Source organism: Onychomys torridus, chromosome 11 (genome assembly GCF_903995425.1).
Source record: "Onychomys torridus chromosome 11, mOncTor1.1, whole genome shotgun sequence".
Classification (NCBI taxonomy): Eukaryota; Metazoa; Chordata; class Mammalia; order Rodentia; family Cricetidae; genus Onychomys; species Onychomys torridus.
The window spans coordinates 21000127-21020173 of record NC_050453.1 but is presented as its reverse complement, the minus strand read 5'-3'; the positions used below and the strand labels follow the sequence as shown (position 1 = coordinate 21020173).

At 39.3% G+C, this 20047-nt stretch overlaps 2 protein-coding genes across 2 annotated transcripts in view; one reads left to right on the top strand and one right to left on the bottom strand.

Moving 5' to 3' along the window:
• The window catches only part of Spta1 (spectrin alpha, erythrocytic 1), a 71412-nt gene extending 58059 nt beyond the window's left edge, over nucleotides 1–13353 (top strand). The window contains exons 41-52 of the mRNA XM_036202783.1: nucleotides 88–250; nucleotides 581–657; nucleotides 3208–3417; nucleotides 5551–5847; nucleotides 6442–6554; nucleotides 7642–7659; nucleotides 8377–8428; nucleotides 9591–9778; nucleotides 10696–10749; nucleotides 11222–11368; nucleotides 12047–12191; nucleotides 13228–13353. Coding sequence (XP_036058676.1) covers nucleotides 88–250; nucleotides 581–657; nucleotides 3208–3417; nucleotides 5551–5847; nucleotides 6442–6554; nucleotides 7642–7659; nucleotides 8377–8428; nucleotides 9591–9778; nucleotides 10696–10749; nucleotides 11222–11368; nucleotides 12047–12191; nucleotides 13228–13353 — 1590 coding nt within the window. The remainder of the gene's footprint in view (nucleotides 1–87; nucleotides 251–580; nucleotides 658–3207; nucleotides 3418–5550; nucleotides 5848–6441; nucleotides 6555–7641; nucleotides 7660–8376; nucleotides 8429–9590; nucleotides 9779–10695; nucleotides 10750–11221; nucleotides 11369–12046; nucleotides 12192–13227) is intronic.
• A 3950-nt stretch (nucleotides 13354–17303) lies between these two features.
• Nucleotides 17304–18245, bottom strand: LOC118592944 (olfactory receptor 10Z1). Its single transcript, XM_036202033.1, has one exon. The coding sequence runs from the start codon at nucleotides 18243–18245 to the stop codon at nucleotides 17304–17306; it is 942 nt and encodes a 313-aa protein (XP_036057926.1).
• Between the last annotated feature and the right edge of the window lie 1802 nt (nucleotides 18246–20047).

Below are 20047 nucleotides of genomic sequence, written 5' to 3'. Positions count from 1 at the left end.
TGAGAGCTTTTTACTGGGGCCAAAGAATCATGTTTCTAGCTCCTCAGCTTGTCTGCCTGACTCCTCCTCTCAACCTTGGCATTATAGGAAGAAACTCAAAACAAGGATAAGATTTCCACCAAGATCCAAGTTCTGAATGAAAAAACAACTTCTCTGGCCAAGGCAATAGCTGCTTGGAAGTCACAATTGGATGAGGATCATGCGTTCCAGCAGTTTAACTGGAAGGCTGATGTGGTGGAATCATGGATAGGTATGAAATGCTGGGGCTGAGTTCCTTGGTTCAAAGAGTACTATTTGAAGAATGGTCTCTGGATTTTACCTTTACCTCTGGAAATGAGGTGAACTACTCATTTTTATTCCTTCTGGACACAATTGCACAAACACACACACACACACACACACACACGCACGCACACACACACTGACATTAGGGAATTAAGTGTCATAAACCCATAGAACACAGTTGTTAGGGACTGGTAATTTCATGTATGATATACCTGTTTTGGGAATCAGGAAGCTTTCTCACTGACTACTACAAATAGCCATCTAATAGTCCCTCCTGATTTTCCTTGCTTTCCAGGTGAGAAAGAAGCAAGCCTGAAGACCAAGAGCAATGGTGCAGACCTCACTGCCTTCCTCACACTCCTGGCAAAGCATGTGAGTGAGGGATGCCATGTCAAACAGGGCCAGGGCAGCCAATACTTATCATTTAATTTGCATTTCTCTGTCTCTCTCTCTGTCTCTGTCTGTCTCTCTCTCTCTCTCTGTCTCTCTCTCTCTCTCTCTCTCTCTCTCTCTCTCCTCTCTCTCTCTCTCCCTCTCCTCTTACTTCCAGGCCCATTCCCTGCTATTAAGGTGTATGTGTTTGTCATCTTGAATTTTGTCAAGAGTCAACTTGGCTTTTCTAATTTGCTCCATTGGTGCATTTTACTAATTCCTGTAATTAGGCCATTTTGTTATTATAATTAAACATTCCATGGAGAAACTTAAGGCTGAGGTGATGTCTCAGTTGGTAAAGTGCTTGCTACACAAACATGAGGACCTGATTTCAGATCCAGTACTAGCTCTGGAAGGCAGAGACAGAAAGATCTTGGGAATTTATGCTGCTGCATTCAACAGGAGAATCTTGTCTCAAAAAAGACAATGTAGGGAAATGAGGAAGACACCTGATGTCAACCTGTACCCTCTGCACGTACATAGACACACACATATAAACACCCCACACAGACAGAAAGCAAGATATGGACCTTCCAATAAGCACACAGGTAGCTTGTTTTAAAAAGAGTATTTCATTCATAGTATAATGCTATTAGTTGAAACAGTACAAGAAATAACAAGGTCACTGCCAAATGAGAAGAGCATGGCAGGAAGGATGAGATCATAAAGGAAGTGGGAAAGAGACGGGAGCAATGCAAATCTTTCCTGAGGACATTGGTTCAAGTGACCTAAGGACCACTTGTTGTTCAGCACTATCTCTTAAAGAACTCACAGTATCATCACTGCACAGAGGAAGAAAAGTTTCACATGGGTGTCTTACAAATATTATATATTTGGATAGCATGCTACTTCCTAATTTATTATATTTGGTTGGAAAGGTGAATCTGTTTACATTTAAGGTCATTAATTCACAAATTTCATGTGAAGCTTTAACACCTGCTCCACCAAACCTTCTACTTTTTGGTCATTAATTAAAAGGATACAAAACATCCTCTGTGTGAGGACTTGCACACCTCATTTGCTCTTTTTCCTAAGCACTTTAACTAGAGCATCTGCTTGGTAGGTCCTGCAGTCAGCACTCTGGCACCACAAGAAACCATACCTAGCATCTGAGGCTCTTACTACTGTTTCTGCTTGACTCCTACTAAGACACTGCCTGCTCTTTGGAGTCTAAAGTGCCTTAAAATACAGAAGAATAGTGACTGTACATTCCTGCAGTTTTCTTTCTACATTATCTGCAAAACTGGATGCCCCAATTCCCAGGAATGGCTATTTCTGTCCTTTTAACTGCATGTGATTGCCAAAGGCTTGGAGATGCTTTTCTATGAATGTCTTACCCTGCTCAGCTTATTCTTAGAAGGGAAACGTGGAGTGAATATTGCTATTACTGCAATGCTCTTCCATGCTCTCAGGCATTGTGGGCCATTCATTTGTAGCTACTTCAGTTGTATTCTGATTTCATTTAAACAATAAGTGTTTTTAATAATTTTTAAATTGTTCTCAGTGGGTCTGGAGAGATGCCTCAGGAGTTAAGATTATTGACTACCCTTCCAGAGGACCTGGGTTTGGTTGCCAGCACCCACACGGTGGTAACAACTGTCTGAAATTCCAGTTCAAAAAGACCTAATGTCTTCTTCAGGTCTCCACAGGCATACATGCAGATAAAAGACCACACACATAAATAATAAAATAGACAAAATGAAATGTTTAATTGTTGTCAAAAGGAGAATTAGTCTAATGTGCTGGGTGGGCATGGTGGTCCAACCTTTAATCCCAGCACTGGAGAGGCAGAGGCGTAGGCAGAAACGGGCAGAGGCAGGTAGATGAGGACACATCTCTATGAGTTTGAGGCCAGCCTGATCTACATAATGAGCTCTAGGCCAATGAATGCTACATAGTGAGAACATGTATCAAAAAACTTGTACCAAGAATAGGAGGAAGAACAGGAGAAGGAGGAAGATGAGGGAGATAGAACTGTTCTAATGCAAGTCACTTTGTTAAAGCTGACTTGGCATTCCTGAAATTTGTACCTTTGATATTAACATTTCTGCAAAAATGTAATTTCTGTAACCAGCATGTACAGGGCATTTATGAGTTTGTGTATCCAAGGCCCCTAACAGTGCAATGTAGAGTGCACTAGAATGTAACAATTTAAGTGTGTTATAAGAAGTATTTCATTTTAATTGTAAATATTTGAATTATCATACCATGTTCCATCCCCTTAGCAATTTTATCACTAAAATATAGTCTATAAAATATACATACACTAGTACTTAGCCATAATTCCAAGTTCAAATGTTCACTCTAATCTCTAAATCATTTTCTCTTTCCCTTGGACAACATTCTAACCATCCTTTTTAACATATCTTATCAAGTCGACAATTGTCATTAGCCATCACACCATGATAAAAATCTGTTTGGACACAGACGTGAGTGGTCCTTTGGATGCTTCACTATGCCTGTTCATTGCTTCTCTTCTGATCTTCTAAGGACACACTGGATGCCAGTCTTCAGAGCTTCCAGCAAGAACGACTTTCCGAGATCACAGATCTGAAGAACCAGCTTGTGGCTGCTGAGCACAGCCAAAGCAAAGCCATTGAGGAGCGGCATGCAGCCTTGCTGAGACGCTGGGAGCAGCTGCTGGAGGCCTCTGCTGTTCACAGGCAGAAACTGCTAGAGAAGCAGCTGCCTTTACAGAAGGTGAGAAAGGAGGGAAGGGAAAAGACAGAGTAAGGTGAAAATGAAATGCAATGAACTAGGACAGGACCTCAATGATCTGGTTATTAGCTAGAGAATTCAGCATGGTAACTAGAAACCCAATTTGTAAATTTTATAGACATTTCAGGACAGAGAAAAAGATCAACAAAACATTCTTATTGAGCAAAAAGGAATTTATTTTCTTAGAATGAATAGAAGCTCTTTGTGTTTTGTTTTCAGTGGATTAGGAAACTTTGTAGTTGACTTAGGATGGAAACCAACCATATACTGTGAGATAGGTGGATAGAACCAGAGTGTGGAAAGACTTTATACACAAAACTAAAACTGGTAACAAAACTGGTCCTGTGCGTTTCTCTAACCCAAATAAAATGGTCACCAAAAAAGTACCTATAAAACATGTTCTCAGTGTATCTCCTTCACTAGGAGGGCATCCTTGAATGTTTTACTTAGTGCTAAAATGTGTGCCTCCCTCTTAAGAAACAGGAAGATATCTTCATCCCCTTCTGCTTTTCTGAGTTCTTACTATTAAATGAGATAATGCATCTAGAAGTGCAGTAGTCTGTGTAGATGTGGGAGACTGTAGTGTTCTTTCCAATGGTAGCGTCTGAGACATATTAATGACACTCATAAAACATATCAATAATAAAAAGAAGACAAGCTGAATGTAGTGGTGTATGCCTAAAATCCCAGATTTCTGACTCAGGCAGAAGCAAAAGGATCAAGAGCTCTAGGCCAGACTCTACTGCATAGAAAGATTCTGTCTAAGAAATTAAAGACTAGTAGTATATCTCAGTAGTAGAATACTAGCCTAGAATACACAAGGCCCTGGGTTTATTCTTCAGGCTCACAGAAAAACTGATTCAGAATGGTCATTGTTGTTACTATTTCTAGATGAGAGAAACAACTGTACTTGATAATAATTTAAGGCAAGAACTTTGAAAAATACATAGTCTTAACCCCTAGTTAATTACTACTCTATTAAAGTATATAGACACAGCAGAAATAAATCTTAAGTGAAAAAAATAAAACAATTATATTGGTAGCTTTCTGTGCATATATACATTAAACATAGAAAGTTACTTGACTTTCTTATTCTGTTTTCTTTAATTTTAAATAGCAAAACATTTATTTTAAATTTATATTATAATATTCAATTAATCTATAACACTCTTAATATAACATAAAGTGGTCTATAGATTGTGTTCATTTTCTTTATGTTGATTTATTTTAGTGTGTGGATTACTGAAATTAATGTAATATAGTCCCCTTCTCTATTTGAATGAATTTTCTTCTACCTGGTTTAATTTTGAAAAAGAAAATTCATTTTCATAATTGCTAAGACAAATCATGTGGACAAGTCAATCAGTTGAGTTAAAAATCTGTGGTGTACTTAGTATTTGGAGTCATTCCTTATCATTTGCTGCTTAGAAATGTCTATGATTTTTCTGTCTCCCAGTCACATAAGTTCAGAGTCCTTTAAGCATCTGGGTAGCTCTGAACAACAGTTGGAGAATGTAGTTCATGCATAGGGTGTAGGACAATACGAAGAAGATGGGTTTACTCTGTGACTTTTAAAGTTTCAGTTAGGCATCAGATGAGATCACAGGTTTAGAAAGGAAGGTAAGAAAGTGGCTTGGTGTAGTCAAACAGTTGTCATGGTATGCCATCTACAAGAGCTGAAGGGGAGACAGAGAGGGTGGGTAAGGGATAGAACAGAGTTGCTTAGTTTATGTCAGTCATTTTCTTAGATGCTTATTTAATACTTGTTTCTGAGAGTCTCCTTGCCAGGTAGGAATACAGTACAGACTTCATAATAAGAAATAATGTGATTAAAAACTACCATTGCCACCTTCAAATCAAGAAAGCGAAAGATCTTCATGAGCTAGTCACTTTCTTCATCTGTAGATGGTGGGGAACTTGAGGAAAGAAAAGGCTAATCCCTGGCAGTTCCTCTAACTCACATTCATCCCACCCTATCACAGTGTCCATGCTAATTTTAGTCTCACCAGTTCAGACTGCTGCTCTGCAAATATTGGAGGACATTATTTTTATCCTCAGTATTCTCTTCTCCTGGGAGACATTATCAGAAGCAGTAAGGGTGTCTTTTCTCTGCAGGCTGAGGAGCTATTCATGGAATTTGCACACAAGGCTTCAGCTTTCAACAACTGGTGTGAGAACGCTGAAGAGGACTTGTCAGAACCTGTGCACTGTGTCTCCCTGAATGAGATTCGGCAGCTGCAAAAGGAACACCAGGACTTCTTGGCCTCTCTGGCTGGAGCTCAAGAAGACTTCAACCATTTATTGGAGCTAGACCAGCAGATTAAAGCCTTAAATAAGCCATCCAGTCCTTATACCTGGTTAACAGTGGAGGTGCTGGGCAGGATTTGGAAGCACCTGCCTGACATCATCAAGGTATCTTGGGGGGCAACCTAACATCCTGTGCTATAAGAAGCATGACCAGTGAATACACATGAAAGTTGGAGGTGTTAGAGGAAAGAGGGGAATGTGGTCATTTATTAGGCTGTGGCAGAAATCAAGAACCAAACTATCTAAGGAAAATTGGAATATATATATATATATATATATATATATATATATATATATATATATATGTATATATGTGTGTGTGTATTTGTGTGAGTGTGTATAATATATATATATATATATACATATCTGTGTCGCATTAGGTGTATCTTATGGTTTTTTGTCTTCTATTTTGTGGGAAATTAAAAAATGATTGAAGGAAGCAAAAGAAGATGAAAGATATAGATAGATAGATAGATAGATAGATAGATAGATAGATAGATAGATGACAGATAGGTTGATACATACATACATACATACATACATACATACATACATACATACGTAACATACATTGATGTGTACCCATGGAAAACAGGTTGGCATTGGAATAGAAATGTGCACCTATACCTACAAAACAGTTCTTTTATGGTAAACAAAGTCCTTCCATGTGAACCAGCTCTTCTCTTTGTCGCTTTGTAGGAGCGGGAGCAGGAGTTACAGAAAGAAGAGGCCAGGCAGATCAAGAACTTTGAAATGTGCCAGGAGTTTGAGCAGAGTGCCAGTGCCTTCCTTCAGTGGATCCAAGAGACCAGGTATGCTGTGCTCTCTTCAAACCAAGACCCCCACACATGCTGTTTTAAGTAGGGATGGCATACGTGGCAGGAGGAAGTGTTAGGTACACTGTCCCCATCACTATATTTTGACTCTGCTTTATATTTGTATTTAACGACTTTCACAATTCCATAATATGTCCATTATTCTCACCTACCCTTTTTATTTACTTCTTGGTAATTCATACTTCTCCTTCTATTGTGTATACTTTCACTTCAAAACAATAGTCCTGTGACTGCACGCCACATTACACTTTATAAAGTACTTCAACAGCCATTATCATACTTAACTGTCAGAGCAACCTTGAAAAGTGCAGAGTGTATCTTATTACCTCTGCTTTCAAGTGTGGAAAGTTCACATAGATAAATTGACTTTTTCAAGGTCACATATGTATTTATTGAAATGACCCAAATCAGAATGTACTGTGAGCACCTATTGCGTAGCTTTTATGTTGCCTGCCAACTAAAGCCATAATGAAAATGAAGTAGTGTGATATAGCCTAATTTCATTTATTATATGCAAGATGTACGTGAAGATAATGTGTATTACAGCTTCTGAGTAAATGACCAGGAAAAGAGGATACATAAAAGTGTAATATGTTGGAATAAATGGTTAAGGTATGAAGATTATGCCCATTAGGTAGGTCACTAATGTGCTATTTTGAGGTCTAGTGTTGTCTGGATAATCCATAATTAATGCTTCTACACTAGACAAGAAGAAAAATTGAATTTTATCTGAAAACATACGTCCGACTGAGGCTGTGTGAATCAATGCATCCTCCTTTGCCCTGGTTTTATTTCCTTTATATTACCCTGTAATGTATGCTAGAGGCTCGGCATACTGATTGCTGTGAGTACTCTTTCTCCCAAAGGGCGAGATTCACAAAGTCTCTGAGTTTCCCAGAGTACCAGAGGATTTGAAGTCAGCATGTGGGTCTATGGTTTGTGACCAAAACAGACTTACAATGTTTCATCAACATGAAGAAATGAAATCATTTTTTTGTGCTAACATATGTCTTCCTTTTTTTTTTTCTCTGTCATGATTCCTGCTCCACTCCATCATGTCCAGGGCTTATTTTCTGGATGGGTCAGTATTTTCTATAATTATGTTTGTTTTCTTATATTGTCCTAGAATAATTAGTTAAGATAATTTGGGGGCAGAGGTATACTATCTCATCATAATCTGGTAGTTCCTAATTAAAGATGTGGAGCAAGAATAAAAAATCATATTGACTCCTAGCCCTGCACTTGTAGTAGGTGGTACATTTCTCACATGTCTTAAAGGTATAGCATAAAACCTTCCTATCTAATGAGAACCATATCTATATGTTCAACCAACTATGGACTGAAAATACTAAAAAAAAAAAACCCTGTGTCTCTACTGAATCTATAAATGTTATATTTTGTCATCATTCTCTTTAAAGTACCTAGATTATAGATTATATAGATTATACAGATATACTACATGCTACATTTTCATTTTGTAACTGCAACATCCGTTATGTTGGTAACCATAGAGACCCCCATGGATACCAAGGGAGAGAAGAACTAAGAAAGACGTGTGACACCTTCCTCTAGACACAGAAGAACTAAGACTGGCTTTCCTTTCCATTTCATCTATCTAGAAAGATTGACAGCTAGAAGCCTTGTTTATTAAAATTTGACTTCATGAAACTTTATTTTATGGATTCTGTGTAACTTGAAAGAAGCAGGAACAATGAGCTGCAGAGGCTTTAAGCTAATGGGTCTGTGAAATATGGATTTCTGTTATAACAAATAATGTTTCCTTTTGATTCTTAATTAGATCATTGCTCAAGGAAACCGGGACTCTGGAATCTCAACTTGAAGCAAATAAAGTGAGTAATGTTTGTTCACTAACTGAAGACACTGCTTGAATTTTAAAAAGCATGGGGAAAACCACATAGAAGCAGCCCAGTGATATTTTAGGTAGAGGTTACCTAAGGTCAAGAAACCAAGGTTGTAGTCCTACTCAGATGTCAGTTTGCCTTGTAACTATAGACCACCACATTATTGATGCAGGCCTCAGCTTAATTAAATCTTTGACTGTCAGTTTCTGCAACAATACAACTGAGCTAACATATACATTAAAGATTGCTGATTCACTTAACCAAAAGAGCAGATATACATGTTCCTAGCCTATAACCTGGAGCATCAACACATTTCTATTATTTGATGTGGCCAAATGGTATAACTACATATAAATCTTCTCTTTCCAACTGAGGGAAGCAGCGAGTTAGAAAAGTATTTCTCATTCTTGTATACTTTATTGCCTCTTTCCAGGATTAAAAAAGAATAGTTAAATATAAATTTTTCTTAATGAGAGAAGAATAACATGTCAGGTAGAGTTAATCTGCTTTATAACATTGAAGTTTTCACCCATCCCTCAGAGCCACATTGCCCATTGACTCCTCCGTGAACAGTTCCCCCTTGTTGGAATGCTTTGGGAAAATGTAGAAAAATTTTGCATGTTGGGCGGTGGTGGCGCACGCCTTTAATACCAGCTCTTGAGAGGCAGAGGCAGGTGGATCTCTGTGAGTTCGAGGCCAGCCTGGGCTACCAAATGAGTTCCAGGAAAGGCACAAAGCTACACAGAGAAACCCTGTCTAGAGAAAAAAAAAAATTGCATAATGTGCTTAGATGGCAACAGCAGCCCATCATCCCTGATGATGAGGGAGTCTGGGAAATGGATACACTGAGGGCATTAGATGAGCCACACAGCTCAGCCCCAGTGAATGATGGGGATAATTCATAGTGTGATGACTGGAGCTGGAGGTATCTGAGTTCCAGGATGACAGACATCATCTCTCGTAGACTTCTTACTGTTTTACAAAGGGGTGATTGTGGAAGTGAAGTAGTTTTCCTGAGTCGTTCATGTTTCATAGAGAACTATGAAACTTTGAAAATGAACCAATTGAGGACATTCAGCCTCTTCTACCCTACTTTTGAGGTTGTAACGGGTGGTTTGATTGACTGCCTCTCTTCTTTTTCTTTTTCCAGAGGAAGCAAAAAGAAATCCAGGCAATGAAGCGACATCTGACTAAGATTGAAGACCTGGGGGACAGCATGGAAGAGGCTCTGATCCTTGACATCAAATACAGCACCATTGGACTGGCCCAGCAGTGGGATCAGCTGCACCAATTGGGGATGCGAATGCAACACAATCTGGAGCAACAGATCCAGGCCAAGTAATGATGGTTTGAATCCAGGGCAGGGAGAGGTGCAGGTGATGTTAGATGTTGCAGCTTAACTAGGCCGGGCTTAGGACACCTAATAAAGAGATGCTTAGAGATGCTATGCTTACCTACCATACCAATATTCTCTCTTTTCTGCTCCACCCCTGGGCCATTTCTCTTTATATCGGGGTCTACTATGAAATAAGATGTACCTCTCCTTGTGTATGTACACATCCTCTTTCTAGACACACGAGCCCTCCATCCAGTTTTCAGGGCCCCTTTAATATCTTATGCTCTTTCAGAAACCATTACCTTTGATAAAATTCTGTTGAAGCTATAATATCTAGAATGCAAGGTTCAAACTACAGACTAATGGTGTATAACGGAAGAAATTAATCTTTCCTAGATAAATTAAACCTATCACAGAAGCTTTCTGTCTCAATAGTCTTTGGAAGTATTTTTTTTTTTTTTTGTACATTAGAAATTGACAATCACCTTCTGTAAATTACCTCATTATAAATAATTAAGCCTTTTCAAACCATTGAGTTTTTGTTGAAGCTTTTCAATTTTTCTAATGTACTGGAAAGCAGCCAAGGAAAATTTGTAGCTGAATGAACATGGCTGTGATCCAATAAAACTTTATTTGTAGTCATTGAAATTTTAATTTCACCTGTTTTTCATGCTTCATAGAATATTTTTTATTGTTTTCAACTATAAAGAAATTTTAAACCATTCTTGGCACATGGCTGTTTAGAAACAGGAGGAGGCTACACTCCTGGAGCATATGGCTCCTAGAGCATAGCTTGGCAATCTCTGAACTAGATAGCGCAAGTAATACATTGTTCATTAAAACCCTTCTACCTTTCATATGACAGTCTTTTGAAATTTCCTGTTTTATTTCCAGAGTTAATTCATATTTTCCCTTCCAGGGACACCATAGGTGTGAGTGAAGAGACACTGAAGGAGTTTAGTACCACATATAAGTGAGTATAAGTTCATAGTTGGGTGGTCCTTTTCTTCTAGAAAATTCAGAACAAGTTTACAAATAATGCCTTTCTCTCTGTGTGTCTTCATGGGATCTTCAGTGAAGATCTAGTCTAGGTATGTTAATTAACATCAGTATTGGATTTTACTATCTGATTTTAATAACCTATGAGATCCCTGGATTTTAAAAGTAAAACATGTCTTTAAAACATTGTTCAACTGGTGATTATGTTGGCTCTGTGAATTACAGCTTTTTCTGAGGGCAGAACTTGAGAGAAGAATATTCAGTGCTATTAGTCCTCCCTTTACTGGGTATAACAAAACACAGAGATCTACAGATAGATTCTCTACTCTATTTTCCAGCAATCTTATAGTATGCATTAAAGATCTAGTCAACACAACAGGACCTGATCTGTTCTGTTCTTATATGGATCTTTCTTGAGCTTGAAAAAAAATGTTTTTGTTTTTCAGACACTTTGATGAGAATTTGACAGGGCGTTTGACACATAAAGAGTTCCGGTCCTGCCTGAGAGGACTCAATTACTACTTGCCTATGGTAGAGGAAGGTGAACCTGAGCCCAAGTTCGAGAAATTCCTGAATGCTGTGGATCCAGGGAGGTAAGAAGAAGAGGCTAAAGGTTGGGACTTGACTGGAGATTAACATAGAATGACATAGTCCCTGGAACACAAAATTAACTTTCTTGAAAATAGGCAAATAAGACAATTGTGAAGCTTTATTTGCTTTTGAAATTGGCTCAGAAGTAAATGGCACTGTCCCTAATTTAGTCCCAAGCACAACAATTTTCTCAACTGGTGATTATGTTTATTCTGTATATTTCAGATGTTTCTGAGAGAGGGACTTGAGAGAAGAATCCTCTCTTGCTCATGAGCTCTTAAGGGGAAATTAGTAATTCAAAGGCCACAGTTTATGGTGGAGTCTTGTGTGCTTGCAATAGATAATACAGAGCCAAGTAAGAACAAGGAACTAATTCTTTCTGATTCTAAAGATGGAGGAGGACAAAGGACTATTATCTGGGCACTTGCACTGATAGAAAATTCCAAAGAAACATGTCTGGTGACCCATATAGGCACTTCTGGAGTCTCAGAGACTACTGTGTGTCTATAAGAGGATGATAGGGGGTTCAGAGTGGAGAGCAGACCCCAAGTGTCATAGAGCCTACTTGAAATAGAACTACAGAGGATCTGGCTTCCCCCTGCCCCTGAGATACTGCACAGGATGGAAGGAATACACTAACTTGTCTTGAGAAGGCTCAGCTCCTGCTGTTTCTCCTACAGGAAAGGCTATGTTTCTCTGGAGGACTACACAGCATTCCTGATTGACAAGGAGTCAGAGAACATCAAGACCTGTGATGACATAGAAAGTGGATTCCAAGCCTTGGCAGAGGGCAAGGCCTATATTACCAAGGAGGACATGAAACAGGTGAGATTCTCAATGGTACTTCTTCCATGTTGACACTGTAACCTTGGTTTGGGTCATCTTAGCCTTGGCTGTTTCGTCCATAACCTTCCACATACATACCCACTGTGTTACCTCAGGCCTCCTCTTTCACAAGGTATCACTTGTTTCAGTTAAATCATTTACCTTGCTCCAGCTCAAAAACCTCTAAAGGTTTACTACTGACTATTATGGTCAGTTCAAAATATGCAACTCAATTTTTCAACAATTTAATTTCATTTCCACCTAATTTAGAAATGAAAAGCCAAATTTAGAAAATAAAAAAATTTAAGTTCCAGATGCTCATGGACTATTGAATAGATAATGAAAAAAAATGTGATATACATATATCTATATCATCTTTATATATATATATATATATATATAAATTTATTGGGCCATAAGAAAAAATATGAAGCTTGAAGCAAAATTGATGAATCTAGAATGTATTAAGTATGTTAATCAGGACTCAGAAAGACTAATGCTGAATGTTCTGTCTTACACTGGAACACTAAATGGTGATGTTTGTAAGCATGTATGTAGGTTGGGAATGAGTAGGTGTAAACCAAGAAACTAGAAAGCGAACTGCAGATAGGAAAAGAGGGTTTGAAGTAGAAGTGGAGACAGACAGAACACCGACAACACATAAAATGCATAGAGGACTGTCGGGATGGAAGGGTACAAGACAAGCAGGAAGGTGGTGGAAAAGAATGGGGGAGGGCGAGATCAATAAAATCAAATTGTGTTTGAAATGCCATAAAGAAACATAATACATCATGTATTCATTTTTTTCCCAAAATCCTTTAAAGAAGGGGCTATGAAGAAAGACTCAGGTAGGAATTCGGATCGTTTTTAATTCATTGGAAGTAATAAATTTATGAGAGAGGAGAGTGATAGGAACAAGGCTGCTTCTCCTGAAGTCCCTCCACCTCCTGTGTTTACTTAGGACAGGAAGGGAACCCACAGAGACAACTAGTGTTGGATCTCTGTAACTGCATCTTTCTCTTTCCATTCTTTTCAGGCTCTAACCCCAGAACAAGTGTCATTCTGCACCATACACATGCAGCAATATATGGACCCACGGGGTCGAAGCCAACCTGCCGGCTACGACTATGTCGGCTTCACCAATTCGTTCTTTGGCAACTGATAAGCAGATGCTTATGGGACATAGGTCATACTGTGGCAGGGAGTGTTGAACGATAAGAAGCACAGACAAGTGTGGAAAAAGAAAAGATGATGCTGTGTGTGTGTGTTGCGTGTGTGTGCATGCGTGTGTGTGTGTGTATGTGTGTATTTTACATTTATTGCAGAATCAAAAAAATTTTATCAAGCTTATGGAGATGTTGCAAAGAGAGGACAGACAGCTATAGGATTATTTGAATATACATAGCCTCTAATTCGGGTGCTAAGGTTTTTTTGTGTGTGTGTGTGTGTGTGTGTGTGTGTGTGTGTGTGTGTGTGTGTCACACACATGTATTCTGCATGCCTTTAGTATTTTTCTGCAATTCTGATTATAGAAGTATTTCTTTTTAAAGGGGAAACTTAACTAAAATTGTGCTTCTGCATTTTGGGAACAATATTATTACTAAATACAAGTAGTTAATTATGCTGTAAAGAAGGACAATAATAAAGTAGTAAATAAAATTCAAGATGATTTACAATTTGTAGCTTTAGTGTGTGTTTAAATCCTTACAATTTGAAAATTTTTAAAAAAATGTGTGTGTTGGGGTTGGGGATTTAGCTCAGTGGTAGAGCGCTTGCCTAGCAAGCACAAGGCCCTGGGTTCAGTCCTCAGCTCTGGCAAAAAAAAAAAAAAAAAAAAATGTGTGTCAATTTATCTTATTCTGTGAAGCAGAACCACATAAAGATAACACAAAACTTATTTTTGTATTTCACCATTAGAGTGGATGTTTCTACTCTTAGAAAGACATAATTCTGGCATATCAGAGTACTTTCTTGTGCTCTAAATCCCTGAATACTCTCTTACATTTTCATATGATGCATGTGTTTTTTCATTTCTATGTTCTCTGAAGAATCAGGGAAATTGTTCAGAACTTATGAATTAAGGGGAACATCCAAGAGGATAGGATACTATATCCAGGTATTTTTAGGACAGATGTTGCTTGGGTAACTTTTTTGCCTAGTGAATAACATAGCATTTTACACAGAGTCCCTCACCCATGAATATTGCCCCTTACTTACTATACTACGTCTAAGTTCTTCCACTTAAGTAGAAATCGACCCCTTCTTAATTTTTGGAAAAATATTATCACAGGAGCCAGTTAAAATAATTTTGGTTACAAGCACTAAGTCAAGTTCCAGGACTCCAAATGAAGAGGGGCAAGAGGGAATGTACATTCAATAGGTGTCAAGATTGTGATGGGGGAACCCTCAGAGACAGCTGATGCGATCTAGTGAGAGCTCACTGAACCAACAGCTAGGGGGCCTGTATGGGACCGACCTAGGCCCTCCGCATATGGGTGACAGTTGTGTAGTTTGGTCTGTTTGGGGGGCCCCTAGTAGTAGAATCAGGACCTGTCCCTGGCACATGAGCTGGCTTTTGGGAACCTATTCCCCATGCTGGGCTGCCTCACCCAGCCTTGATGCAGGGGGAGGAACTTGTCCTGCCTCAACTTGATATACCATGCTTTGTTGACTTCCATGGGAAGCCTGGCCCTTTCTAAACGGAGGAGGAGTGGGGAAGTAGACAGGAAGTAGGGGGAGGGAACAGGAAGAGAGGAGAAAGAGGAAACTGTGGTTGGTATGTAGAACAAATGAAAAAAATTTAATAAAAAAATAATAATTTGGGGTACAAATAAAGGTATTTGAAAATGATATGTAAGTATTTTTATGATACTTGCCCTAGGCCATTAACTACAGTGGAATACAGCAATCAGAACACACCCTGAAAATAGTTGTTTGCCAATATTTAAATGAGTTACAAATAACCAAAATCTTTACAATGGAGGTGTATGACATAATAGACCATCAAAAATGAGTATAATAAGTTCCTGTCTTAAAATTGTCATGTCTGACTGAACCAAGCTTGTGGGAACTCATGAACTTTAGGCCGACAGCTGTGGAGCCTGCATGAGACCGAACTAGGCCCTCTGCATATGGGGAACAGCTGTGTAGCTTTGTCTGTTTGAGGGGTCCCTGGCAGTGGGATCAGGATCTATCCCTAGTGCATGAGCTGGCTTTTTAGACCCCATTACCTATGGCTGGATGCTTTGTTCAGCCTTGATGGAGGGTGGGGATTGGTCCTGCCTCAACTGAATGTTTGTGGGGAAGGGATGGGGAGTGAGGGGAGGCTCTGGGGGAGTTGGGAGGAGGGATGGGAGGGGGATCTGTGGTTGGTATGTAAAATGAATAAAAAAAAAAAATTCTTAAAGAAAAACATTGTCCAGTCTGCCTACATTCCTTTCTCAGGTCACTCATACTTCCATCTCTTTCATAAGTCTGGCAGATCTGGACTTAGCTTTTCAAAGCTTCCTGCTTCCTTCAGCTTTCAGCCTTCCCTTCTAGGGTGATAGCTGTGACTCTTTCCTCATCCCCTTACTTCTTATTTTCTCTGATGAAACTCCATCCCCACTGCTCATGGGTTAATCTTTCTAAGTCAGTTCACAGATGCCTCTCAGCTTCATTTACTGTGCCCTGTATCCCTCTTGGTGAAAGGATTCTACCTCAACTGATGACCACCCTCAACAACACCCCCCACGACGGGTTAAAACACTTCTCACCCTCAATCAGCTCTGTTACATATTCACAGTGTCTTATTGCCCAGCTTCTGTTATTCTGTTATCTTCTCTGAATGTCCCATTCAGTTTAGGAAATGTTCCACCCACTCTTGAGGAACAAGGTCATATGCTACCTTAGGCATTAAGCCTTTACAGCCTCTCACCTAGAGTAACCCCTTCCGTGGACAAAAAGCCAACATCATTCTCCAGACTACATTATTAAAAGTTGCAGTTTACATTTATTTTTAAAAAATGACTGACTCAAGCATATTGATAAATTCTTTATCTATGTACATGTTTAGTCTCCAACACAAAAGTATGAAATGATAACTATTTTACAAATGAGGGCATTGAGGCTGAAAAAGTTAAGTGACTTACCCAGCTTAGCACAGCTAGTTAAGGAGCTGGTGCTCACACTCCTGCCAGAGCACTGTGGGAGTTCACTTTTATTTATTCCTAACAATACCCAGCAGAACATATATAGAACACTACAGGTGGAATTTGGATCAGGCAAAATAAATAGTTCTACAGCAAAGTCAGAAAGATAAGAGCTGTGTTGAGGAGTGAGAAGCAAATACAGCAGCAGGGCTTCTGTCTGCCTGGCATCTCCAGGACTCTTACATGCTGAGGTTCAGACATTAAAAGAACATTATTGGTCAAATATTCTCATTGTGTAACCATGTTACAACTCTCTACAATGTACCTGGTTCCTGACATCTTAGCCTTGAACTTAAATACTCTGAAATTCCCTCATCTTTTTTACCTCACCTGGGAAATTTGTAATGATATTAATGAATTAAGAAAATTCCTACTTCTTATTGAATTTTGATCATTGGGAGTGGCATCTACGAGACTGAAGGTGAATATTAAGATTTTCAGCTCACTGTGGGTGGAGACAGTCACCAGAGCAGGAAATCCTGGCTTATTCTTTCAGGTATTGCAGGAGGAAAGGCAGAGGAGGATGTGGGCTTTGAGGTACAGCAGTTTTGCCAAAATTTTGGAATATTTGGCCCATTAGATTGAATGGTGCATTCATTACATAAAAGTACAACTTACTTGCAGTGTAGATGCAAGTAGAAGGTCATATGCTACTTGTAGAAGATGTGTAATACACAATTTGAGATATATAATCATGTGTTCCTGTATTGGCCTACAATGTACTTAGACATATAGGAGTTTATGTTAATTTGAATGTAATGATTGGTTATCCATAACATACATGGACATGTATAGGGTGGACTTATGCATGCTTGCATCTATTGCAGCACATAAGTTTCTAAAGTTTAATTACAGCATAAATCAGGGATTCTTTTGTGTCTAGGACCTGCTTACACAAAGGAGAGTGTCATTGCACTAACCTTCATCCTTTGCCCAGTAAATTCCCTCGGAAGGCACTCCTTAGAGCTGATTGCACAGCCCGATTTCTTAAACTATAAACAACAGGATTGAGAAGAGGTGTCACCACAGTGTAGGTGACAGCAATAAGCTGATCCCTCTCAAGAGAGTAGCTGGCTTTGGGCCTCAAGTACATGAAGGAGGCACAGCCATAGTGAATGACAACTACTGTGAGATGAGAGGCACAAGTAGAGAAAGCTTTCCTCCGCCCCTCGGCAGAAGGGATTCTCAGGATTGCTACCAGAATGTAGGCATAGGAGACAGTAATCAAAAAGAAGGACACCAAGAGGACCAGAAGACTGAGGATGAGGATTCCCAGCTCACTTAGTCTTGTATCCCCACAGGCAAGGCTTAGCACTGGAGGCGTGTCACAGAAAAAGTGCTGGATCTCATGGGAACCACAGAATGAGAGGCGAAAAATGACCAGTGTCATTCCTAGTCCAAAAAGGTATCCACTCAAGAAGGAGGTGCCAACTAGCTGGGCACAGAGGGTGGGATTCATACGGCTGGCATAGTGTAGTGGGGCACAAATGGCCACATACCTGTCAAAGCCCATGACAGACAGGAGGAAGCAGTTGGTACAAGCCCAGGAAGCAGAGAAAAACATCTGGGTAGCACATCCCATAAAGGAGATAGTCTGTCCCCCCATAACCAGGCCAGAGAGCATCCTCGGGATGATGCCCAAAGTGTAACAGGTCTCAGAGAAGGACAGAAAGGAGAGGAAGAGATACATGGGTGTGTGCAGATGGCTATCCAGCCTGATCACTATGATGATGAAGACATTGCTGGTGATGGTGACGAGGTACAAAGAGAGGAACAAAACAAACAGCAGAAGCTGAAGCTCCCCAAAGCTAGAGAAGCCCAGGAAGACAAAGCCACTCCAGCAGGTGGTGTTGGTCTGTAACATTTTGAATGGTAGTCCTGATAATTCTGTTGACTCCTTCCACCATGCCAGCAGATGTCTAGCCTCTTTAGATGCCAGTGAGAGGGATTCTCTTCTCTGTGTGCCTGTCAGGAATACAAAACAAAAGAATCTCTGATTTATACTATAATTAAACTTTAGAAAATTATGTGCTGCATTAGACACAAATCATGTATAAGACTACTCTATACCTATCCGTGTATGTTACTACATTCAAATTAACATAAACTCTGGTATGTCTAAGTACATGTAGGCAAATATGGAAACAAATGATTTTATATAATGTACTCAAGCTGTGTGCTACACATCTTCAACAAATCACCACCCTGTATAAGTAAGTTGTATTTTTATCTAATGAATGCACATATATTCACATATAGGCAAGTTTGAAATTTCATGCACCATGTATTCATTCATCCTGACCTTATACCTAAGAATACACATTTAGACAAACACAAATACATTGCCTATTAAAATGTACAGTAGAGCTGGAAGGATTTTTGAATGTTTTGTAGATTAGGCAAGAAAGGTCAATAGAGGTTAAGTTTTTGAAGTCAAACCAAAGTAGGACAAGAAAACAGATTTGCTGTGTTATAATTCAGCATCACATTTCCACACAATGATTACTCTCTTCAGGCACTGTGGGACCATTATACTTAATAAGTGTGGATTAAGTATCTTGCCCAATATAAAAATTGATTGTTTCTATACAATCACTCCCCTCCAAGACATTCTAACCTTTGCAAATGCCTTCCCTGAGTGAAGCAGGCTTCTTTTTTATGTTACCAACATGCTGAACACTGGAGGAAGAACAGGGTACAGTAGAGGTTTGGGCATCAGGCTTCCATTAGCCCAATGATCAGCCACCCAGCACCACATTTCCCACCCTCAGATTAGCTGTGAGTCCAGGCATGAATGAAAGCAGCCAGTGTTTCGAGAGGAAGGGGGAGTCTTCACTCACATGAAGAAGATCACAGTGGGACTGAGTCCTGCTTTCTGGCAGCCGTGCCATGCCATAGGCAGCTCTCAGAAGCCTGCTCTGCAGGAGTAAGACTTGAGGTCCATCTCAGAAGCTCCTACTCTGAGCACAGCGATGTGTCCAAGGGATACCAGGAAGCTTCCTTCCTCAACTTTGGCCCCAGGTGGTGAATTGTATCTGCTTCTCTCCAAAGAGCTTCTCTCTCAGAGGGTTCTGTAGTCCCATCAGGTGCTGTTTCAGGAAACACATCTAATTGTGTTCCTTATTATCATTTGGGACTATCCTTTTGGGGAAAGCAGTGAAGAAAAATGTAAACAAAGAGAAGCTAAGATCACGATTCAAGCCACAATAATTAGTGTGTCTAGTATGCAATAAAAATATTATTTTCACATACTAAATCTCTTTTAAAACTTGAAATAAGGAAAATAAGGTTAAGTTACATTTTCTGGATATGTAAAGTTGAAATGGCTCATCCAAGATTCCAGTACTCTGGACTTGTGCTTTCAAATTCACAGATAAAATGTGTAATTTATAAAATATACTTATAAGAAAGCAGGAACTCACATTTTCTTACTGTGGACTGAGGAGTTCGTAGCAACTATTTCATAGTGTGTTCAGTCTCAAGGCCATTGTGAAGACGATCTTGATCTCTACAGGTCAATATATTCTTTTACCTGCATCTTTCCCTTGGTTAGTATCACTCTTTTTTAAAAAGTAACACCACCTATTTTCATATTCTTTCTTTTGCTACAAAGCTGAAATGTCTGTATCCAGATTTGCCTCTACTTCCCACCCTTGAATAACATGA